This window comes from Pyxicephalus adspersus, chromosome 4, assembly GCF_032062135.1.
Source record: "Pyxicephalus adspersus chromosome 4, UCB_Pads_2.0, whole genome shotgun sequence".
NCBI lineage: Eukaryota > Metazoa > Chordata > Amphibia > Anura > Pyxicephalidae > Pyxicephalus > Pyxicephalus adspersus.
The window spans coordinates 132745986-132765201 of NC_092861.1; the positions used below are offsets into that span (position 1 = coordinate 132745986).

The 19216-nt window shown below is 37.1% G+C and overlaps 1 protein-coding gene across 4 annotated transcripts in view; it reads left to right on the forward strand.

Moving 5' to 3' along the window:
* Window positions 1–19216, forward strand: part of CCDC88A (coiled-coil domain containing 88A) — a 114916-nt gene that overhangs the window by 50129 nt on the left and 45571 nt on the right. For all 4 annotated transcript variants that reach the window (XM_072409668.1, XM_072409669.1, XM_072409667.1 and 1 more), the window contains exons 5-12: window positions 132–190; window positions 852–935; window positions 2962–3102; window positions 5748–5917; window positions 13446–13527; window positions 16921–17079; window positions 17730–17876; window positions 18678–18822. In XM_072409668.1, coding sequence (XP_072265769.1) covers window positions 132–190; window positions 852–935; window positions 2962–3102; window positions 5748–5917; window positions 13446–13527; window positions 16921–17079; window positions 17730–17876; window positions 18678–18822 — 987 coding nt within the window. The remainder of the gene's footprint in view (window positions 1–131; window positions 191–851; window positions 936–2961; window positions 3103–5747; window positions 5918–13445; window positions 13528–16920; window positions 17080–17729; window positions 17877–18677; window positions 18823–19216) is intronic.

Below are 19216 nucleotides of genomic sequence, written 5' to 3' on the forward strand. Positions count from 1 at the left end.
TTGTGCTTAGCCTAGCAGCTTTTGATTAAGTAAACTGCATAGTGCAGCTAAAATTCAATAGCGATGATACAATAATGGTTTGGAATTGTATCAAACAGATATTGGTTTCAATTTGCTTTTTTTTCTACCAGAGCAAGGTACAGAAGAGATGAAGAAGATGTTGCTACTTATGCTGGGCTGTGCAGTTCAGGTAAACCACAATCCTTATGCTAATTAGTGTAAATTAGCTCAGCGATATTTCATAATTTTAGCAAACTTGGGCAATAATGGCAAATCCAAAACTTTACAATTTCCACCAGAAAAGAAGAGGGTACATTTTCCAATGGGGATATCTTTTCTAGTGACAACAGTCTACGTAATGGTTCTACCCTCAGTAGAGAGATTGCTGCTCATTTACTAATCTAAAAATAGGAACGTGATCTGCAATAGCGAATATTTTCAAATAGAACATAAATGGTGCAATATTATAGGTTTTTAAATATTTCCTACTCTATCCGAAATCACTCATAATCTAATATTTATATATAAGCTGGGAGAGAGGTCCGACACTTGCTGACCAACCCTATAGACTGCACATGCTTATCACATATCCTTTAAAAAGCATGAAAAGTATGTATTACGTTGTCATTTATGAAATGTGTTAGAACATCACCTGTGCATTGGAAAGTGAAGCTGGGCTCTGCTCACCGCATGCTGCTGATTACAGGTCTGTGTATGTCTGTCATGGTCTGCCAGGCATGTTATGTCATCAAATTGCAGTCTTCTTCGACTCTACATTTATGTTTCAGCCATTTTGGAATCACTGCAAATGCAAACAAAAAATGGACATTTTTATTTGTTTATTTTTTCAGTGTGCAAGAAAAGAGGAATTTATTGAAAAAATTCAAGACTTGGATTTTGACACAAAAGCAGCTGTTGCAGTCCACATACAAGAGGTATAATTTCAATTTGTTTAGAACTTTTATTATTTTATATTGTTTTACAAAACTTTTATTTTTATTACAAAACAAAGAGTTTGGAAAAAGTGTTCAGTGATTGGCAAAGGATGGAGATCACATGGGTGAAGTAAAGATAAGCAGCTGTATCCTGCCTTACTGCCGAATAATCTTGATATAAATGGTCTGTTTATCACGGATCTGCAAGCACAAGGTTTTTAGTAGTTATAAGGCCAGCTGTTGTGAACAACTTGCACAACATCCTGAAGTTATGACTTGTGGCTTGCCTATTATTGCTTTCATGTATGCCAACAATGGATTACAGTTTGAGTGAAACTGGATATATATTGAAGAACTAATTGAGTACACTGGAGTATTGTTTTATATAATGTTTATCTTTTGAAATAAATAAAAAACAAAGCCAAATCCCCTAAAATATTTTTTGCTTTTGGATGGAGGTTCCACCTCATGACACACCCTGCATTCATCGAAGGTGGTGCTTTTGCCATGCTGTGAAAGGCTGGCAGGACACTGCATTTCTTAATGCCATGGACACATTCTCAATTGTTGAAATACAGTTATTGATGACCTCAAGCTAGTAATATTTTAGATGAACTCCAGACAAATCTAAATATGAAGGTTAAATACATATAAGAAAGTTGTTTACCCTTTGGAATCATTTGCATTCCTGTTTATTTAGACTTATTGTCTGTTTATTAAAAATTGAGAATTTCATTGGCCTATCATACAGCACGATCACAGGGATGACACTAATTCCTTAACAGAATGAAATTGAATCCTCCTTCCATGCCTAGCCTGCTCCATGGAAAGTGAAGGAAGAGCAGCAAAGTGATTAGGGCATCACCCTGCTCACCTTTTGCTAGTACATTTTCATGCAGAACACCTCAAGTGGAAGTAAACCTCAAAAAAGAAAAAAAATCAACAAGGCAGGTCCTTGAGTACAGGCAATGTCCTTTCTGTAAGTAAAATGAAACATTACCAGCCAGATCACTCACCCATCTTTGCCCTATTGCGGGTGCCACTATTTCCACCCAGTCTTTTGTTTTTAGATCTGCAGGCATCTTGATTGGCTAGGCCATATTTACATAACTCTCACGTATCCACCACTCAGTGTACTTAAAAAAAGATTGCAAACAAATTGGTAAGTGTGTTTTATAGCAGAAGGGACATGCTTGTCAAATCTGCAAAAAAATTCCTGCCTGCTTGTAGTTTTTAAATGTGGCACTAGAGTTCTTTACTTACCTAGTACTTTACTTCCCTCACCCAGCTTCTGTACAGGCATTGCAAGGAGTTGATGTTAAGTTCAGCTTTCTAACATTATTTGCAATGAATTGAATAAATGTGACCTCTTTATAGGACTGACTAAAATGGAACAAGTTGCAATTATTTACTACTGAACATATACCTGCTACTAATATTATCGACTTTTCATATCCGCCCAAAGTTCAGCCTAAACATTATGCAACTTTGTTCAGTTATACAATTTTTTTTAATGCAACAAATCTATGTAATATGGAACTAAGTAGCTGAATTCAGCTTGTATATTCACCCAAGGATAGGGTTACAAATCTTCCTGTATTCAGCCTTCATTGTTTCTATGCTAGAGTGATATAATTTTAAAAAGTTGGCCTGTATTTTAAAGCTTTCTAGGGTCATCCTTTTGAGTAAGTTCCCAGATACATATAAATAACAAATCATGCTTCTTTCTTTAGGAATAATGACCTTTGTACATCCAGGCTGATATGGGTGTCTGCTAAATTATTTTCCTGCTTGAGGAAATACAACCTAATACTTTTTTTTAACAATTTATTGGGAAAAGTTGGATAATATGCTCTCTTTCTGTTGTCAGCTAGACTCCATCTGGGAATAAATCTGGTAAACAATTCAAACTCAAATTTCATTTTTTAACTTAAAGGAAACTCTGGATGTAGGATGTTTATAAGGCCCATAAACTTTGTTTAATCCATATGAGAAACCTAATGTTTTATTTTGTTTTTATCTGAAGGTAACTCACAATTCAGAGAATGTTTTGGACCTGCAGTCCATGGACTCTACTGACATCCCCTCAGATGATTTGGAAACACTGCTAAAAAATGTAGCTTTTCACCTAAAGCGGCTGGTGGATGAAAGAGATGAACAATCTGAGGTAAGAAACAAGATGCCTTCTATGCTTTTAAATCTTGATTTTTATGAAAGAATTAGTCTTGGTGTTCTGATTGTATGGATCCAAGATTACCTGAACAATGTCTACTCTTCAAATGCTAGGGTTTAGGTCTGTGCAGTTGCTCTTCCATCTGACCTTTTGGGTGATTGGCAGGTGGGCCCTCAGCGTCCTCCATTTTCAATGCATGACTATTGCTCAGATGTCAATGTCTGCAACCACAACCTGGAGCGGTTTTTATAAAATAGGCTGCTTGTAACTGGTCCACACACAAAGGAGGGGAAGGGAATGGAGTAACTGATCTTCTTTTTTGCATTTCATCAGATCTAAATGAGGAATTTAGAACAAGTTTTATTTATGAAATTTCTGTACAGCTGCTGTTTAGTATTAAACCTTTTGCCGAGCCACTTTTGGAGAAACCATCAGTGGGATATCCTCATGGCTTTGTTATTTCATAGCTGTTGTTCTGAATATTTCTGAAATGACAAAGTCTGATGAATCATTGAATAGCACTCTACAATGTACAAATGGGGTGTTATCACAATTATAAACTGCAACATCTCTTCTACCCTGCCCAGTATTAGACATTCTTCTGAATTGGTTGCAAATACATTCTAAATGTGAATTCACACTATTAATAGTAATTGTGTGTCTCTGCACAGATGGAACATCCTATAATACTACATTCAGATAATACAAATGACTAAGCAGTAAACAGCTCAGTGCATTTGATTCAGCATTGGAAAATTAATAATGCTAATGCTGAGTACGTTTACCACTCATTTAACAGACATGTATGCTAAATAAGGTAGACCAAGAGCCAGGCTTGTATAGCAAAAATTGCTTTTTTTGGAGGAAACTGAAATTCTGGGCTTGGCAGATGTTTACCTGGCCTGCCACAACTTAGAAGCCTAGGTCTATCCAATTAACAGCTTTGAGAATTTTGGAATTTACATACAAGGGAGGAGAGGTCCCCATTGCAAAATTTCTAGACATGTGCCTTTTATATGTGTTATGCCCTAAATGTCGGGTCCAGCTGTATATTTTCCTACTCCAATGTGCTTTACCTTAGGAACCCAATGTCACCTTTTATTAGCTAATCCCCCGCTGGACACATGCACTCTGCAGCAACATCAACACCACACATTCCCAGTGGTAAACAGTAGACATAATGAGAACAATGGAGGCTGCCATTGCTGACTTGGATTTCCAACTGCAAGCTCCAGGGCTTTCATCCCTCTCCTGACTTTCCTACATGGTGAGTTACTGACCTGAATAAAGCATGCAGAAATGGAGTTCAAACTTTCAAACATCGCTGGCTGCATGCTTGTTCCAGGCCAGCAATACCGCTTGTTAGTAAAGCCAGAAAAAAATGCCTGTCTTGGAGCCTGCACTGTATCAAACATTTTTTTTGTTAGCACAGATTTCCTTAAAGCTCCTATCTGAACCTTTTTTAGTGGTTCTGAAGGGATGTTAATTTTAGAAAGCATCTGGTATGACTCGTAAGACTGAATCCAACAAATAGACAACAATAGAGACTGTAAAAGCTGTATTCTGGAGGGTTATGAAAATGGCCCTTTTTCACTCCCTAATGACAAGGTAGTCTTATCATTTACAGTGATTTAGCAGAGAAGGGACTTCTGTTCTTGTTTTTTTTATGCATCCTATAAAAGTGTATGTGTACATGTAGCCACTTCTTTCTGTTCCTTGTCTGTAATATTTGGCCATCATTAGGATTTTGTGATTGTTCGCATGTCCAGGAGGGATAATTTTAAAACAAGACTAAGTCATGTGATGTGAGATGGTACACCTCCTGAGGACAGTCTTAGATGAACTTTTGCTGGTTTATTACTGCACAATTTCCACAAGAGTTAGAGAAAACTTGGGCCATGTAAAACACCTTGGTGTGAATTGAGCCTTTCTTCTACAGAATGCTAGTTAAAACCTGAATAATGGATTATAAAGCTAGTATGAACATTTATGAGCTTATTTAGCGATATAATTTAAAAAGCACCGAGGTGCTGATAGCATTAAATCCACTATGAGCTTTTCTTTATCCCTAATAAAGTAAAAGTCTATTCAAACTGCAAAATGCACAATATATCAAAAAGATGGTTTTACTAAAATTCTTTACATCTGGTCATGTGATTTACATGTCTTTGCCACCTTTCAAAGCCATAAAGAGAACATGCTCATTTCCAACTTCAGCAATACAGTCTACTACTTTAGTGGAGAAGCAATAAAATTCATCACGCCTATACAATGTAAAGAGATGACACAGGAAGTAGTATTACTAAACCAGACATTTGCAGAATGATCTTTTATTAGCATTTGTATTGATGGACAAAACTTTAAATCCTTTTGATGAAAAAAATACACATATTTGTACTGGATATATGTGTTTGATTGTGGTTCTACTTTAAAAGCAGATTTCTGATTGGCCAATTTGTCTATAGCAGCACACGTCTGCCATATGTGTCTTGTCACCAATATGATGTAGAAACGTTTGGGGACTCTTATACAGCAAAGATGTAAAACTCATCATCTCTACATTTAAAATTCCTTCTATATGCCTATTATTGTACAATGATGAATGTGTTAGACTGGTAATTTTTCTCACTTGCCTCTAGACAATTATCGAGCTGACAGAGGAAAGGGACTCCCTTCACTTCACACCTCCGCCAGCTTCGGCTCAGTCTCCCTCTGGATCACCCGGCATGAGGAGGACGGAGAGCAGACAGCACCTGTCAGTGGAGTTGGCAGACGCCAAGGCTAAAATAAGAAGGCTGAGGCAGGAGCTGTAAGTGCTTATTCATCTACAGATGCTAGAATAAACTGAATCACAGGTGTTTCCCATCCACACTTTATTTACAGTACTGCTATGAGGGAGATATTTTATCCTGTACATTGTTAAAAGTATAAATCAGAATGTGCCTCTGTATTATAGCTATTCTTTCTTTTCTATTTCTCTTTTACAATATTAATTAACAGGTATTATCAGAAGTGTACTAAGGTGAAGAGACATTGTTAAAAGTATAAATCAGAATGTGCCTCTGTATTATAGCTATTCTTTCTTTTCTATTTTTCTTTTACAATATTAATTAACAGGTATTATCAGAAGTGTACTAAGGTGAAGAGTTTAACACACTACCCAAAAAACACTTTGCATCAAGCACATTTTTCCATAGTGTAGTTTCCTAGATGGTAGAAACTGTGAACATTGGATCCATTTCAAAGGGAGATTTAAGGAACTCTATTCTCTTTTTAAGATTGATTGTGTATATGCATACATGTATATGTGTATATATGTGGGCAGCCATATTGGTTTATTGCCTTTTTTTCTATACTTTACAGTTTCCTTATCATCACTGTTTCTTTTTCTCAGTACAATTCTGTATGCATACCTACTTGCTCAGCTGCCCTGCAGTTTAGTCTTAGTGCTCACTGATAAAAGCCATAAAAAATTATGAGCATTGCAAATTATTTTTTCTTTTCCTCTTCTTTTTTTTGGTGGGGGGGGTTTAGATGTTAAGATCTTGTGTACACAGGTTGATTTCTACTTTTATTTGCTTGCTGTTTTGATAACAGTATCGGATTTGAAGAATATAACAACAAGGAACTGATTTTTGGGTTCTCCATCAGACATGGACAGACCGGATAGGTTGGAAAATTACAGTACATGAGTAATGTTGTGTGTCTGAACAATTGAGAAAATCCAGTCAAGAGCTCCCAAACTATACTTCTCACCCCCAGGAAAGAAAGAGCAAAACATTGTATATGTATGCCATTACCATATGGTGAATGAACCAGGTCATTTGGTTAGGTGCAAAACTAGATCTGCTACCGAATGCTAAACTAATTCTCAATATTTCCTGTTTCCTCCCAGTAAACTATGTATAAGCTGATTCAATAAAACTACATATCAACATGCAACAGTGTAAATGGACTCTTAAAGTCAACAACCTATAGTGACACAGTTAGGAAACACCAGCAGATAATGGCGGTAAAAAAGAGAAAGTCCAAAAGTGCAGCAGCATGTAGTTTTGTGTGCTAGTGCAACAAAATATAGGCTACTGGTTGAAATGTTTCTTAAAAATGTTGCAGGCAGAATAATGTGTGCAGTGGTAATAGTTATGGAGCCCTGTAGTTCCTTATATTTATCTTAACTGTTCTGTTAATTGATATTGTTGTGTACACTTATGAGCTGAGAGATTGCTATCCACATGAGATCAGGCAACCTACAGTACGGCAGCTGTAAGTACCACGGTGACCTCCCACATCTTCGGCTCCTTTGCATCAGTCATAAGTTACATATGCCTAATCATGACAGTCCTGTGTCTAACTGTAATTAGCTATTGTGTATTGTTTTTTATGTGGCTATTGGATAAAGCCCAGTACAGAGAAATCAGCTGAATAAGTGTTGAAGTGCTGGGGCAGACTGCCATAGTGGGGGCTCTTTCTCTTGTGTTTCTGTGAGACGCCCACCCTGCATATTCTATGCACAGCTGCACTTGGGAAATTAGCCTGAAGATTGCAGTTATTATCTTGATTGACACTTAATAGATAGCCTAAACATTTAACGCCAATGTGCTCTTGGTAATTTGGTGCAGTCCTCCACAGTCTACAGATAAAAAGCTGTAATTAGACATGTAAACGAATGCTGGGTCTCTTTTCTTTAGAGGAGCACCCTTTCTGGCCTGAGATCTGCATTGCTGCATTAGTTTGCAGTGCCTTTGCCATCCTTTGAGCACTGAACGAGTTACTCCTGTAATCAGCCCCCCACTGTTATTCTGTAAGAGGAATATTGAATATAAGAGCCTCATTTGTCACATACAAATCTAAAACGTATTCCTTGTAAACAAGTGTTCCAGTTGACCTTGCAGAGTTTTTTACACTATTGTGTTAGCCTCTTAAAATGGGCCTATTATTAAATTGATACTTCAAATGAATCAGCAGGTCGGCATTACAAAATCACATTATTTTGTGTAAAAAATGTGCCACTTTCTTGCTTATAATAAATGAAAGCAGCTTCTAATGTGAACTATAGCCTAGCCAAAAAGCACATGGTTTTCATGTACCAAGATCGTTGTCGGTGTTTTATATCATTAGAAATTCTAGAGTATTTGTTTTTTTAGTTGTTCATTGTCAAAATACTTGCATTATAATAAAAGAAACCTGCACATGTAATAAGCAAATATGGCTTCCTCCTTGTACAATTACAAAGCACAAAAATAGTAAAACATATTCATGCAATTATAATCAAAATAGCTTCTTTTATATGTGTATCTAAAAACATTATAAAGACTATAATCCCCCTCCCCCTTCCTTTTAAGCAAATGCTGCAATAAATTAAGTAGGATCATTTAGTTGTTTGGCCACTTCGCCTGATCTATTCTGCGGTTACTTCAGAAAAAGATAGCTATATGGGAGAATAATTGTAGCAGCACCACATCCCTCCTATGTATATTTCATTCCACAATCTTTTATAAGGTATGACAGGAGTGTTTAGGTGCTTTTTCCAAACAATCAGAAATATAAATAAAGTTAAAAAAAAGATTAATATATATCACATTAAAACATATCACAAAACTTGCATTGATGCATTTATCATATTTCCAGCATACATGTCACATGTACTATAATAATCAATTTATACTGTTGAGTCCTAAAGGCATTTCACCTGCAGCCTTCCACAGAAGGACACAGTGTTTCAAGCATATCAAGCTGTCTGTATATGTATGCTCTAAAGCAGAAAGATATTAATACATTGCAATGATATCATTGCAATTCATTGATTTTACCATTTAAAATATGACCCAAGAGATAGAAGTTGCACCTACTTATTTGTATAATCCAATTCTTAAAAAAACAAAAAGAAACTTTTACACTGTGGTGAGAGTGAAAAGGTGTTGGTAATTGGCACTTAAGGGGTCACAGCACCTTCAGCCACATTAATCAGGTTACTTCTGGATATGTGTTGATATTTGTTTGATACACTTTTTTTAACTTTATTTTTATTCAGCAACTAGGTGAGCATACATAACAGAAGTAGATATTTGATACAGAAAAAAAAAAAACATTGAACAATTATATAACATATGATCCAAGCTTGTAACAAGTAAATATCTCCAAAATACATTTAACCTACACACAGTGATGCAAACACCAGTTACCATAACATTTTTAAAACTTATGTATAGATCAGAGAAAAAGATTAGTAACAAAGGAAAACATAGAAAGAGGGGAAAAAGTAAAGAAATGGGGGAGAGGGCATCCTATTTATTACTGAAAAGGGGGTTCATAGAGAGCTTATCAACTACCCCATTTGTAGGCATATAATATAACTAACAATTACCAGGTGAATTCAGTCAGCATCTCCATCATTGTAGGCACTTCTTATGGCCAGGTATTCAGAAGTAGTAGTATATTGGATCTAATAAAACCAAGTTTTATTGAACTTCTCTGTGCGCTTATCTCTATTCACCATAAGATCCTCCATGGTCATGATCTCATTTATCTGGGTAAACCACTGAGAAATAGTCGGTGGATACATTTGTTTCCAGAATATCGGGATACATGCTTTGGCGGCATTTAAGAGATGTTTCAACAGCGAGTTATGGTATTTTTTTATTGAGAGAGAAGACACATGGGATATAGTAAGCTCCAGCCTATTATGAACTGACACAACGATGAGTTCCTGCCTTATGTTCACTACCTGTGACCAAAAAGAAACTAAAAGGGGCATTCCCAAAATATGTGAATCAGAGTACCTATCTCAGTTTTGCATCTCCAGCACCTATTGTTTACTTGATACATTTTTGCCAAGAGAGGTGGAACCCTGTACCATCAGCTTAAAATTCATTTCCTGGTAGGAGTTACTTAATGATGCCTTATGACCAAAATACAGAAGGTGTTCCAGCTGCTCTAGTTTGATACACTTCTTAAATAGAAGGTTTATCATTCATTCTTTATGGCGAACATATGAAGTTGATGAATTGGATTATACAAATAAGCCAGTCAAAGTCCCAATGAATACTTACATAATACATTTTTTAATTTGTGGCCAGCTGAGTGGAACATCTGAGGCAGATCACTTTTAGAAAGCAAATGCACATCATTTTATTGCAAGGCTGGTAAAGTCAAGCAGTGGCTTTAGACCTTTAAAACAGTAAATATATGGACTTTTGTTTATGGTTTGAGAGTTAATTTATGGTTTGAAGGTATAGGGCAGGGTTTCTCAACCAGGGTTCCTTCAGAGGTTGCTAGGGATTCCTTGAGGAATTTATGCCTTTCGGGCCAGTTATCACTGAAATCAATTATATTTTTGGGTATCTGTAATAGTGACTTTCTTCCCAGTGGCCAACAATGTAAGAGGAATTCTTCCCACTGACCACCATACTAATATAGTGTGAGCTGTGGGTATAGTGATTATAGCAGGGACTCCATGAAGACCTGAAAGTTAATTCAAGGTTTCCTTTGTGTTACAAAAGATAGAGAAAGGCTGGTATTCAGAGTATACATACACAATACCTATTTAAGGTTTGGATTGCTTTGCAGGCTCAGCAGACCTGGGTTCAGATCCATTTAGCAACAATTACTGATAATCAGTAATTGTCATTAATCAGTAAATTAATCAGTAAATGTCATAATGCTTGGTTTACCATGCATCAGAACATGTTGCTTGGCACTTGTTTAGCGTGGGTCTGATTAATGTATATAGGAGCGCATCATGAAAAATAGTTTGGGAATGTTCTTTTCATCCATTCTTGTGCATCAAAGGGCCCATATCACCCAATACATGCATTTTCATGCAACACAAACACATGATTACTGAGAACTACCCATGGCAACTAATGATTTGCTCTTAGATGCCAATAATGTAATATAGGAAAATTCACTGTAGAACCATATTGAAAATGGGTTTAAATCCTGCTTTAGAGGTAAATGGAAGGGGTGATATTGTGACAAATCTCTTAATACTTCCTATCCCGTAACCAGGAAGCTGGTTACGATTTATTACAAATACAGTAACTAGGAAAAGTATTAAAAGACAGCTGTAGGCTTGACTGTACCTCCCTAGACCTGCAGAACAAATCTGCATTAAAAGTCCCATTCCATCTGTATCACAGCTGCAGTCTGCTCCAATGTTTACTATTTCTCTAGCAGAAATCATATTCAACGTTCACTGCACATTCACAATAGGCCCTTATAGAAATGTATAAAGCCATATTCAGAGGCTGGAGACTCCTGATGTATGATTTTAAAAAGATCTATATCTTTCTCAACCAGAACTAAAAATAATAAAAAAAAAATACTTGTCCAAATAAAAACACAGAGGAGATTTATAAAGCAAGGGGGTGACACAATTGAATGCTTATCAGGCTATTTCTTATTTTGCAAATTTCATGTGATAGTTTTATCCTGTATATCTGTGACCCCTGCGTCTGTAATCCAGAACAGCTAATTGTAACAGGTTTGTAACATGTAACACTATTAGAAAATTGTCCGGGCCAGATTTGATTTAGTTGCAGGTTTTACTTTAGCAAGGCTGAGGAAGGAATTCATGACCTAAGCTATACCCTTGAAGCAGGCAATGGGAACAGCACCAGCTAGACTTTGCCAGCCTCCCAGCAGCACGGCTTTTTAACATTTTTAAGCATTTGATGCTTTTCCAGGGGGTAGGCATTTTATTGACTTGCTCACAACCACGCCCATTAATTCTCTATAGATGATCAAGGAAGACGTGTTATGTGTAACTACACCTCTCCTTCCATAGCCTTTCTGTGTGACACAATTGATACATTTTCCCCAGAGGCTGTAGCTGGTGCTGTAACTTACCTGGCCTTAATACATGTATCATGCATTTTCTTGCACTTCCTTTGAGTTCTACAGGCCCTTCAAAATAAAAAATAAAAACACACTGAACTATTTGTTTATGACTATAGCTGCAATATATGCAAATCAGACTCAATTAAAACAATAGGATGTCAAGTAACATATATTTGATGCATCCTTACTAATAAAAACTGCTAATCGGTTGTGGTTTGGGTCAGTGACTCAAAGAACAAAAGGTCCAACATAACAAACATACAACCAGTTTTTTGAGAAAAAAGAGCAATCTGCAATGATAGACATATTTATTGTGTCAATGATGGTTTACTTTATAGCCAGTAGATGTTGGAGACAGCTTTAAAACCTTCTAAATGATTTGGATATTTAAATTGCTTTCCTGACTATGTAACTAAAGATTAACTAAAATGGAAGTTTTAAAATGTTGCAATGACATTTGGCTGAATTGAAATATTTTTTCCTTTCCTGTATCATTAACCGATATGAGTTTAATAACAAGGTCTGAAAGCAGCTCGGGTAGGCAGTAATGATGTATGTCAGCTTTCAGGATGTATTTGATGCCAGATATTCATGCTGATAAAGCTGGAGTTGTGTTCACAGGAACATATTTAAATATCCTAACAATGAGAAGGGTTCAGTTTGTACATTCCTTTTCTATTACATATATATAATGGGTGGGAGATCACTATCACTGGGACGGTAAAGCTGGCCATACACTGGTCGATTGCCTATTTGATCAACCAATCAATTGTGAATTTTTTTAATTAACCAAATGTGTAAAATTAAAAAAAAACCTTGATTAGTCAAGCTGGATACTTTCATTGATTTGGCAGTTTTAAGACCTCTTGTTCGATTTCTATCCATTTACTGGTCTTTTCTACCTATGGGCTGGCTATTGATTTTGATGTGTAGTAGTAGTCAATTGCTGTTGGAATAGTTTTCATTTATATTGAATAAGCCAATGGAATTTACCATTGATCAAGCTAAAATCAATTTGTATATGGCCAGGGGAAATCTTTCCAATAGGGATGCATACAACAGTCCAAACCTTGTAAAACAAAACCTCAAAAACAAATACAAATATTTTTGCCCATGTTTCATTTTGATATATTTACCAGACTTTTACTACAGTACTATATTGACCAAGTCTCTTTGGGGCAGGGTCATCTCCTCCTGTGTCACTGTCTGTATTTGTCTGTCATTTGCAATCCCTATTTAATGTACAGCGCTGTGTAATATGTTAGCGCTATATAAATCCTGTTTGTTATTGATAGTAATAATCTGCAGTGTATACAATTTATATCCCAACAATGTCTGGTTTTCTTTCGTAATGATAAAAAGAGGGTGACCTACTAGAACAGCAATTTTTGCTGATTTCTTGTTTTTGTTACTGTGTTTTTTATATTGTTATAATGTTACTATTTATGGAAACATTTTCTGATACAATATTTTTTCCATTATTTTTTTTTTGTTTCTAGGGAAGAGAAAACTGAACAATTTCTGGATAGTAAACAGGAGGTAGCCCAGTTGGAAGCAGAGCTCAAGAGGCTGCAGCAGGAGGTCAGAGGTCACGCTGACCCTATAAATTATTTATAATGTGCTTGACACATGCTGTGTGTGTTTGTGATGTGCCTTATTAGATTTTCTGACTTTTTTCACATATGTATTAAGGCTGTAAGACTACAAAATGCATGCATACAAACTTCTATTGTAAATTAAGTACACACTCCAACGTATATCTACCCACTTGAGCTCCTTTTGGAACTCTCAACCATAGACGGCTCATCCCTCACACATCATCCCTCTTCCTGCTATGCTGGCCCCTGATCCTTCTTCCCTGGTTCATCAGTCACAGCTTCCTCTCTGGTAAATCCATGGCTGGTGGACCTTGAACACAAATCCACCAAACCTCTGGGAGCTGAATCCTAGGAGCCTAGGTCCTTTAGCTACCTATGTGGCCTTTCACAAAACTACCTCTCTCCCCTGTGGTATGTTTTTAAGCAAAGAGGCGGGGGAAGGAGAGGTGACAACGAAAGTCAGATTCCCTTCACCACCAAAGGAATTATGGGGAAAAACCTATGCCTATGATTCCTTCCTTTCTCAATACAACCCAAAAAAATAAGGCATTGGCTGGAGTAAATACTGAGGTTATCTTTCTGATTTGTTAAAATAAAAATACTATCCTGCTGGCTATTATGCTGGTAAATTTACTTTATTACTTTGTAATAAAACTTTTTATTACAACTAATATTTTATTAGGAAAGTCAGCAATGCTGTCCTCTATATTTCTTTCATGTACGGTGTGTGGGATTTGCATCCAGCATTAGTAATCAAAAATATCTCAAAAATGACTGCTTGGAATGTACTTGATTCCAGAAGATTGGATTATTTTTCTTGGTTTCTCTTTTCTGTTTTCTTGACTTTAAATTGATAGAAGCCATTCTCGGTTAGGTTTCAAATATTCATAAGATCAGTATTTATTTATGAGCATGCATCCCTCCCAGGTGCGAGCTAAAGTGCCCATTGTACTTCTGAGTCTGGTGAACTCAGCAGTCTGGCTCAGCAGAAATGATGTTTTTTGCAAGCTGATACATTTTAATAATACTCCTAATTCATGACGCTGCTTATGTGGGGGTCACGATAAAGGATTCTAGGACATTTTATTAGGGCATGTGCTATGTAAAGACCGTTCATAAGTCCATTTATGTGCTAATATATATCAAATGCAACATGTCAGACTGCTTTTAACGAATATTACTACCAGAACTCCAAGATTTCCTATTTTTTAAACCCTTAGTGGGTTCCACAAGTATGTTTGGTATACCTGCATTATAAGGTTAGAGCTGGCGGTACCTAATCACTTTTCTGATGGCTCAGACTCATATAACAGATACCATTCCCTGAAGGTTCTTATATACTTAGGTTGGTACTTGGCGAATGGTTTTCTGTACAGTTACCTCATTTTATTATTGCTTTCTGGACTTATTTGTATTATGCAAATGTTCAGAATCTGGTGTATTGTTATACTCTTTGTCTGATATATCTTATAGTTTTGGTTGTGTGGGTTCCTGCAGGCAGGATTTGTTTATTCCTGCTGTAAACCGACACTTCTCCACATAGGCCTACCGCCTTTGATAGACGGAAGTTTGGGAATTTTGGGATCCCACCTTAGTTTCTCACCCCACGAGCAAGAACCCCTTTTCCCTCCTCCCCACCCCAATGTCATCTTAATAGCCCCAACAAGAGCTCACAATTATTTTATGCCCAACACAAAGCAAGACTGCAAATATTACTTCTCCAAGAAACCCATTTTTAAACCAATCAGATTCCATCTCTCCGTAATCGCTACTACTCTACCTGGTTCCACAGTTCTAATCCGGAATCCAAAACCAAAGGAGTCTCTATAGCGTTTCATAAAACCCTACCAGTACAGATAATGGACTCCCACTCTGACCCCCAGGGCAGATACCTGATACTCCAAATTTCCATATGGGATAAGAAATTTATGATTGCCTCTTTATGCGCCCAACCACCAACCCAAAATGGCCATTAATTACTTGGAGACCCTGAAAGGGGTTGCGGAGGGCACGGTCATTGTGGGAGAAGATCTAAATTTTGCACTAGACCCCTGCATTCATACCTCCTCTGGGAAAACTCCAATCTCCTATTCTAAACTGAATTCTTTCCGATCCAAGCCACCCATTACCAACCATTATTAGGGACCACTCCTCGGATCCCACTTGCTTTCCTATACAATGGGAAGTTATGAAAGCAGTTCTCAGGGGGGTTCTAATACAGCAAGGGGCCAGACCTAAAAAGATTAGATCACAAGATACTAAACTCACATCTGATAAAGTCCGCTCCTTAGAACATCTGCACAAGCAAAATAAATCCGCTAGTCAAATGTCATCTATTGGCACTAACACTTCCTTTAGGATTTTCAACGCGGCGATTAAGTATCTGGGCATACTGATCACATCTGATCCCTTTTAAGGTATTTGTATTTAAATACACCCCACTATGTAGTAAACTTTAATCTGATCTCCAGAAATATGATTCCCTACCCCTGAATTGGTTCGCACGTATTAATACTCTCAAAATGGATATTCTGCCTAAGCTGCTGAATGTATCCGAAACAGTTCTTACCGGTAAATTATCTACGTAAATTGCATAGGTTGTTCCCTCACTTTCTGTGGAGAGGGAAGCGTCCCCGGTTTAGCATTCCGTACCCTGGCCAAATCTAAGAATAAGGGCGGAGTAGGGGTCCCGGATATCATTTCTTATTACCAGTCATCTGTCCTAGTGCGTCTGATAGACGGTTTTATAATAGAGAATCTAAGTGTTGGGTATTGTTAGAGGAGTCTCTCCAATTAGTCTCAGATCCTAACTTTTGTTTGACCGGTCTCTCTTACACCCAATTTTCCCCATACCTAAACTCTCCACAGATTTATTACATAAGTGGGATGCCTCTATTAGATCAGGCATTTTTTTTAACAAGGGCCAAACCCCATGAAGCCATTATTTGATAAGCTCGAAGCTCAGCTCGACTGATCGCCCCACTCAAGTTATCTCTATGTTATATGGGCTGATTTCCCAGAACTCTGATTCCACCACCCCTGTGTATACACGGTATTGGGAGAGAGATTTAGGTGGATTGATAACTGCAGAGAATTGTGAAAAATCTTTATCCTTACACATAAGCACGCACTGACATGTAAAGCTCAAGAGACTAACTACAAGATTTTATCTAGGTAGTATTGCTGCCCTGTAGAGTTGCATCATGGGTCTGCACTGGGTTGCACTGGGTGTACTATTCCTGATAATCCTAAGGTGGCTCCTCTATCTATGGTCTCGGGGTCGCTGACAAACATCAGTATATATTTAGATATGAAAAGCCAACAAAGTGGCTGCTTGCAATGGATGTTTACTATCTACATATTTTCCCCTCTTTAGAACATGAACCTGTTGGCTGATGCCAGGTCTGCTCGCATGTACAGGGATGAGCTGGACGCACTCAGGGAAAAAGCTGTACGAGTTGACAAGCTTGAAAGTGAAGTCAATCGGTACAAAGAACGGATGCACGACATTGAGTTTTACAAGGCTAGGGTAGAGGTAAGTGGACCATGTCAGAAGTGTAATACAGACAACTTGTGTATAAACTGTACCTATTAAAGGCAATCAGAGAACAAAAGATTTTTATTGCCTATATGCTACCTCCTACTTCTAATCTTGTCTTTGTTACTAAATTATCTGGATTGTTCTGCACTGTGTTTCTGTTCGGTGCCCACCATCTTAATACAGACAGGGCTTTTTTTCTTTATATTAGTGCTGCTCTCCTAATGAATGATGATCTATAACTGGTGGAGGATATTTAAGATGCAGAAGGAGAGCTGGCAGAATCACAGATCTATAGAATGAGTGAAGCAGGGAGATTCTTCCATTGCATTTCTTTACAGGAGGTAAAACAGTGAGTAGCACAGAGCTACTGTATGCGTCAATAGAGTTGTCCATTAAGGATGGGATATTCTTGGGAAAGTGAACAGCGAAGTAAACTAGGTGCTGCTAACATGACAAATATAAAAATTGATGATGTCTAGTCATGTAAATTTGTTTTGCCTGTGCCTTGCTCAGCTCGATTTTTCCTTCCACACTGCAAAATATGCATTATATGTTGGCAAAAACTTCTCCTAGTGTGCCAATCATTATGTCACTCCATACTAACCTTAGTAATAGTAATACTTTATAATTGCTTGTCTTTGAAGGAGTTAAAAGAAGACAATCAGGTGCTTCTAGAAACAAAAATTATGTTGGAAGACCAGTTGGAGGGGGCACGAGCTCGCTCTGATAAACTGCATGAGCTAGAGAAAGAGAACATACAGTTCAAAGCTAAAATCCATGATATGGAGATGGTAAGTATATACCAATTTATACGTAATGTGTTGTTTTTATTTGTGGTAGGCATGAGTAGTAGCAAAAACAAAGAAAAACACCACACAAAATAGATTACCCCTGTCTATCTCTTTATTATTCACAGAATCTAGGCAGAATATTGGTTACTGCAGCCATGTGTAATTAAAGAAAACATTGAAACACAGTTGTACAATAAAAAAGTGTATATATATATATATATATATATATATATATATATATATAGCATACTGTACATAAACTGTACAAAAATACAAAATTTTTTGTGGGGGTTCCATGGTTTCTTTCCAAAGCTGTTCGAATATACTGTCTTTCATATTTTCTTTACAATAAAAGCCTAGCATTTGTGCTTTTCTACCAGCTACATTACTAGATTAAAATAAATGTCATGAAAAGAAACATGGGAGTGCCATTGCTGATGTTCTTCCTGAAAAGTCTGCATGCTTGGCTTCAGTACTTTCCAAGACGCTGTCCGAAAACAAGTATGCTGATCAGATAAGTCTGAAAGCCCCATTCAGCAAGCATGGTCTGCTCCAGTGCCTCAACATTCTAAAACGAAAGGGTCAGCATAACCGCTACCATTTTACATGTTTCTCTCATGTTTTTTTTACCTGTCTTATATTGTTTGTTTTTTTTGCACATGACGAAAATTACAATTTAAAACAAAATGCACCAAAGAAATGTAAAAACTTGTCTGGTAAGGAAGGTGGTTTGGTATGCTTGAACATACAGTAGTTTTGACCTAAACACAGCTCTGTTTAATAGTATTCTTATGTCCCTAGGAGCGGGATATGGACAGGAAAAGAATTGAAGAGCTGATGGAGGAAAACATGTCTCTAGAAATGGCTCAGAAGCAAAGCATGGATGAGTCGTTACATCTTGGCTGGGAATTGGAACAGCTGTCCAAAACCAGCGATCTCCCAGAAAGTACGAAGGCTGTCTATCTAGATTTCTGTCACTATTGTTCAGCGTACACCCTTGTGGGGTAACATACTTGTAATATGCACATTTATTATTTGATGCCACCACCTGGCATTATTTACTTTACTACCTTCATATTCACTTCCAAATACTGAAGTCATCTCAAGGGGTTTTAATTGAAGCTTGCTGACTTCAATGAAAAGCAACATCTGTTTCTCAAGACTGCATCTAGCTAAAGTTCCTATATTCATTTTCATACTTAACGTAACTTACATGTGTATTTTGCATGCAGCATTAAAGGGACCCTGTTCAAGGCAGTCTTGGGTTGGTTTCAGTCACCTTAGTAGTGTATAATGCTTACTATTGTACAGAATACACAAGCAGAGAGGTGTTGAATTAG